Source organism: Amblyomma maculatum, chromosome 6 (genome assembly GCF_055883805.1).
Source record: "Amblyomma maculatum isolate TAMU_Amacu chromosome 6, ASM5588380v1, whole genome shotgun sequence".
Classification (NCBI taxonomy): Eukaryota; Metazoa; Arthropoda; class Arachnida; order Ixodida; family Ixodidae; genus Amblyomma; species Amblyomma maculatum.
The window spans coordinates 136,077,987-136,084,591 of record NC_139349.1 but is presented as its reverse complement, the minus strand read 5'-3'; the positions used below and the strand labels follow the sequence as shown (position 1 = coordinate 136,084,591).

The following is a 6,605-nucleotide window of genomic DNA, read 5'->3' as shown; positions in this document are numbered from 1 at the left end:
TAATGCCATGACTCGATGATACTGTAAAAGCAAGCTTGTAGATGCCCATCAGCATGCGAGAGATAGAAAATACGATAAATCACTTGACCGCTGAAAATCTCCTGGTCTTGATGGATTGGGCGCAGCTTTTTATAAAGCTTATAGGGGTGAAGTTTCACCGTCAATGCATCGAGTTTGGAGTGAGCCATGTGATAAGGAAGAAACACCACCATCATACGCACATGGTGTTGATACCATAGAGTAATGACGCCATTAAATTGCTCTCAGTGAAGTCATACCAGCCAATAACACTTGCCAATGTGGACTAAAACGTTTCATGAAGATCCAAGCGAAACGGATTCCTAACGTATTTAAATACATTTTAGGGCCACATCAAACATGTTAAATTAAAGAACAAAGCATATATACAAACATTCATGCAGCTAGAAAGAGTTTGGAGCTCCCCAGGTAGCACAAAGTGGGCTATGAAGGGTGGGCCCCGGTGGGCCCGATGTCGGCAACGCAGGACAGCCGCGGTGGGCTCAATGTGGGTGCTGCAAGAGGGGCCGACGTAGGCCCGAAGGGGGCTGTCGACAAAGCCCCAATGGGCCCTACTAGGGGCCGATGCAGGCAGCCCTTGCGAGGCTGCCCACATTTTTCCGCCATTGTTAAAAGGGCACATCCCACCAACTCCCCCCGATGGTCCTCCTTTGGACCTATTTGGGCAGCCGCTTTGGAGGAACATTTTTCTTTTATTTCAGTTAGCCCCACAGATAATGACATATATAGACCAATGCGGGTTCTATAGCGCTAGCCGCACTTGGGCTTGCCCACATTATTCTCATAGGGGTCCGACGCAGGAAATTGATGGAAAGCCCTAGTCCGAGTTTTCCCAATCAATATTTATGCACATAATTAAGTAATTATTTTATACATGTCTGCACTTTCTAAACAGCCACAATATTAAATTCTACAATAATTCATAACATTCATCTAGCCGAAATAACTTCATGTACATCTTGTTCATGCTATGGAGATGTGTTTTCTGAACAGTAATATTGTGCTGGGAGTTGCAGGCTGTCCAAAGCAACCACATAAGACGCAACAGTTAGCATTCAGTTTATTTTAGTATTTGTAGCGCAATTTGCATGAGCGCGAGAACTAAAGCCATGTAAATTTCTAATCGACTAAACATGGCAACAACTGTTACACAAATCATCTATAATAGTAATTTAGGCCAACATCTAATGCAAATAAAGGTTGAAAACAATGATTACGCAATTGCACGCACGCCTTCTAGCCCCATTACGGCCGATGTAGAACCTACAGCGGTTTTGTGTGGGCAGCCCCAATTAAGCTGGGTGTTGGTTTTGAACTTAAAGCCTACTTGCTGTTGCACGTGCCTTCAAATTCCCCGCTAGGAACCAATTTTGGTATCATGCGAGCCCTCCCGCCTTCCAGCCCCATTACAGCACATGTGGGATATAAAGCAGTTTTATGTGGGCAGCCCCAAATGGGCTGGACGTTGTTTTTGAACCTAGAGCCCCCCCTGCTGTTGCACAGGCCTTCAAAGTCCCCACAAAGGACCGATTTTGGTACCATGCGGGTACGCCCGCCTTCTAGCCTTCAAGAATGAAAGGATCCGAGGATTTAGACCTATGAAAACGAAGTAAAGATATTGTCATACGCTGACGACGTTGCTGTTTTCTGCCAAGATAAAGAAAGTGTTTCAGAAGCAATAAGAGATGCTACTCGATTTTTAAGCAAACGGCCAGCGAAGTCAACTGATACAAATGTTTGGCGGTGTGGCAGGGGGTCTGGTGCAACGCACCTTCCCTTCTCGGAAATATTTCTTAGTCTGCTACACCTTCGAGGTAACTTGCAGTGTCGCTTGAACTCTACAAGGATATGAAAGATTACTGCAATGATGAATTTAAACATGTCCGGTCGAAACAACAAGGCGGGTGGCCTATATTTATCAATGTACGCGTATTCAAATTTAAGCAATGTGTTCATTGTTGCGAAAGTCTGGTATGCATCGCAAGCGTTATCCATGTCAAGGGCTATAGCGTGCAGAAGGGTTACAGACTGCTAGCGGATTTTTTTTTTTTCTGGGTTACTGTTTGGGAGAGAACAAGTCATGCAAATTTGTTTCACTTGGTGTAGAGTGGAGGACTTGGCTCGGCCCATTTATTTTTACGGCAAATAATGTCCAAGTTAATGTTCTTATACGTAGCGAAATCGAACCTTTCCTGCGTACGATTTTTAAGTTCGACTGAGCAAGGACTTGCCCAAATTTTTGGTGTCCTCTAGCGCAACAAACGCAGAAAACGGAATGCGTGTTTTTTTTTTTTTTTTTGCGAGGTTATGGCTTCCTTTATCATTATAAAGGCAGGTTTCTCACTCGATGTCTAAGTGCTGTAACCTAAAAGCACCTGTATAAGGACTTGCTTTATATAATGATGCCAGTGTCCTTTTATCGATCATTACACAGTGAAGGGGAAGGCAAGGATGTCTTAAAAAGAGTTAAAAAGATGCTAGTACGGTCGTCAGCGAAACGTTTTTTCTTCGTTTTAAAGAGTGGTACACTGCCTAATAATCCGTGGTTGATGGAAAAAGACTTCTTTGTCTCGTGGTCAATGGACTGCTTGATTGGCCATAAACCGGAAGCCATAGACCATATTCTCCATGATTGCTTGGATGAAATATTTCTGTGAGATATCTTGCAGAGGATTACAGGAAATGATTTTCCAATTACACCATATGGTATACGGTTGCTGCCTTTCCGTAATAAAGGCTGTGTGCCATAAGACTTATCCACGTTGCTTTGCCACCACAGTGTATGGAAAACGAGAATGGCTTTGACACGCGCGGGCGTGGATATTCGCTCCGCGAGGGAATATTTCATTAAAAGTGTAAGCTACCTGAACACGATCTATAAGGCTCCAAGTCTGAGAAACATGAATGGACGCCAGTTTTGATCAAGCTGGCTAAACTAAACTGTTTTTGAAACTGTGTGAAGCTTTACTTTTTGTGCTAGCGCTCTTTGTTGTATTATACATTGAGACTTTTACCCCATTGTATTTTTCATCATTAACAGGAAATAAAAAAAAAAAGTCTGGTGTATCGGTAGCGTGCTTGTTTCGCGATCGGAATGTCAGGAACATTGAATCCTGTTATCTTCAGAGTACCTTCATTTACTTCTACTTATCTTATTAATTGTAGATTTTACGTAACAACGGTCAACGACGATAACAATACGATACATCTTGTTTTGGTGAAATGTGATGTGTCAAAGCCAGGCAATAAAGAAAAAACACCAACGCTGATACCGGTTTTTGCGCGACACGGAGTTCTTGCGCTATCGCGTGAAACTAAAGCTAATCTCAAAGAATCTCCATCCACTTTTGAATAAGGGAGTACTCGAAATATTTTCAATAAATCAAACACGGACAGGTACTAGCAATGACACTGCAGGCAAATAGAAAAAAAAAACATCTCGACCTACACTCCAGTAGATAAAAAAAAAAACACACATCAAGTTCTAGAAAAAGCAAATCCACTATAACTAGCTGAGCAGAAAAAAAAAGCGAGCATACGGAGGGAGTAGAAAACTCATTCATTACTCTCTTCTTTTCCCTGTCGAAAGGACAAACAGAAAGGCAGATAATGAAATGTCCTTGATGAAAATGGACATCTGGAAACGGTGCCAATATAGGAAGTCTCATATATTCCAAGAAGTGCTATCGCAGGGATTTAAAAAAAATGTTAGCTTTGCATATGCAAGGCAGTAAGAGATCACGACGTTATATTTTGAAGCGGAGTTTACTGAGACATGCGAAGCGCTGAAACGGGTTACGTTTGCTCAACACAACCGTATTTTGAGAAGAAAGATCAAATCCGGAAAGGCAGTCGAAGCACCAAGTGAGCGCGGGAGCTGGCCGCTGACTAAACTAAAACTGTTATCGGTATTTTCGTTGCGCATTTCCGTCTTGTTTATAGTTTGTAGAGATATCCACCAAAGTGAATGTTCGGTTACAGGTGCGCTCATACCGTGCGTGGTTTACTCTTCAAATATTGGCAACGGTTATTTAGACGGTCTTACTACAACTTGCACATACACATGCGCGCAAGGAAGAAGCTTGTCAATAAGCATTTTAATGTCGCACAGAATCCCCAATAAATATATGGGAGGCTTTCTCTGTAAAGTACCGCGGAGGAAATCTGCTCAATTTTTTGTCCCCTTGCTTCGTGGAAGTCAAGTGCAAAACTGAAAGTATATCACACATGCCTGGTTTCAAAAGGATTGCAATAGCCTGAAATTCGTACGCATCTTCAATACTGAGATCTCCAGCAACAAAGTGCAGAAACCTTCTATGTTCGTAATCTTGAATCACAACGTTTTGCTTGACAAACCAGTATCACTGCTCTTTTAGCGTTAATTATTGCTGAATAATAGCAGATGACACAGCATAAAGCATATTCAGTGGTGGGTTGTCCATTAGTCAATCGTTCCCATGTATTAAAACTTCCAGGAACGTGCGTTCTGGAAATACTGTAGCGAAACCTTACCTCACATCAGTAGTATTTTCACTTCATATGTCTGCATAAAAACCTCGATTTGCTATTAGGCCTATCAAGAAAAAACAACCACATGCCGCTGGTGGGATCCAAAGCCACTACCTCCAAATTTGGCGGCTTCGATCCCCACCGAGGGCATGTGGTTGTTCTTCCTCTACCTTCTCAACGACTGCCTCTATAAATACATAATTATGTCTATATTTGATCAGCACTGTACATATTTCCCATATGCTTTTCTCTGTCTCGGTATCTATTCCGTTCCTCTATATTCACCTCATTACGAGTGTCATATTCTCCATTCATTTGTCTCATCACTTACACTACTAGTGCACACGCAAAAAGAGGGTTGAAATAGCACACTGAAGAACATCACATATTTATATGCACGAGCACACACACTGATTAGACGTAATTTGTAAAGAAATGTCAGAACCCATATGCCCGGCTGCTGCAAAACATTCATTTGTTAGCAGGGTGCAGGATTTGAAGTTTTGCTGAAATTCTTTACTCTAAAAGCCTCTAATTGAAATAACTCAAGTATTTAGACCTTAGTATACGGAGCCCTTTCAATGGTTTGTTGTATGTGCAAAGTAACTAAGATCAACGATGTTTATACAAATGTGATTTAATCACGGTGGAGCGATTGAAAAACTGATTTCCATTCACGTTTAAGTCGCAGTTTAGCAGGCCTTGAACAACCTCAAAGGCATCACCGGCATTGTTTGCGAAGCATGGTCAACGGTTCTTTGATGTTTTTTTACTTGCTTCTCTAACTCCTCTCACTTTTTTCCTCATCGCAGATGTGGACGCTATGGTGCTTATCCGGAATCAGGCCCTGCGCAATCAGTCCCTGGTTCTCTTCGGGTGCTGCTTCATCGTGTTCGCCGTCTACTATGATCTCGCAACGGGCCAGCTCATCAGCTCCGTCCACGGGGCAAGCACTGTGCTGGCTCTGCTCCAGCTGCCCGGAATCCCCTTGAACGTTCTCATCATCACGCACGCCGGGCGGCGGATGACGCTCGCCATAAGCATGATAACCCTGGCAGTGGTGGCTAGTGCACTGGCTATTGCACACGCGGTCCATGCCCCGAGCACCGTTCTTGTAGCTACCGTCGTGCTGTTGGTGCTGGTCTTCGAAACCTGCCTCATGGCTGTGTTCATCCTGCCTGCAGAGCTGTATCCGACGGTGGTCCGTGGAGCAGGCTTCTCCTTCTGCTACACCTGCGGTCGCATGGGCGCCTTCGTGGCACCGTTCCTTAAGCAGATCCAGTCGTCGAACGGGAAGGGTGTGTTGTACGCTGTAGCGGCCGCGATGTTACTCTTCTTTGGGCTGAACGCGTTGGCGCTTCCGGAGACGACGAAGCTGCAACCGGCCAATACGATGCGGGACATGGCGGCGGAAAAGTGGATTCTGAGCTCGCCCCTGAGGGTTGTGTGGCGACGTGGCAAGCGGAAGCGAGCCAGAAGTTCTGAAACTGAGTACCGGACAGCAAGCCGTACCGGGTCGGTGCAAATGGTCAGAAGCGAAAACGACGATACGCACTGATTTCAAGACATGCCAATAGGGCTGACTGCAGACATATTTACGCGAGTGTTTCGCCATATTTAATTCTACTATTGCCAGTGTAGGTCGTTAATTATGGGGATTGTTATTAATTACACTTATATTAATTATTTTGCACCTTACTAGGGGTGAAAAGTAGACGAGTGACCTAAATTTCCAAGAACGGATAGTAACTCGTATTCCTTTTCAAGCACCATGTTCAACCACAGTGTCGCTTCTGTCGGGTAATTACCTGGTCTGCTAGGGGTAAGTACATGGCGTATGGGTGTTCCCTTTCCACAGGATATCGATAGGCATGGACATCCGCCTCAAGCAATGGCCTGTATAATACACAGCTCCGGGGAACGAGCCAGCAAGACTGGAATAGATGTACATACTGTTGTGTGTGACTAAGGCTCGTCTGCTGCTGTGAACACTGCATGTGTGTTTCTCTTGGTTTCGTTTGTACTCTGAACTTAATTGGCCATCATTTATTTTGTTC

The 6,605-nt window shown here is 44.0% G+C and overlaps 1 protein-coding gene across 1 annotated transcript; it reads left to right on the top strand.

Moving 5' to 3' along the window:
- The first annotated feature begins 5,371 nt into the window (after positions 1-5,371).
- LOC146186830 (solute carrier family 22 member 15-like) lies at positions 5,372-6,106 on the top strand. Its single transcript, XM_084608119.1, has one exon. The coding sequence runs from the start codon at positions 5,372-5,374 to the stop codon at positions 6,104-6,106; it is 735 nt and encodes a 244-aa protein (XP_084464245.1).
- The last annotated feature ends 499 nt before the right edge of the window (positions 6,107-6,605 follow it).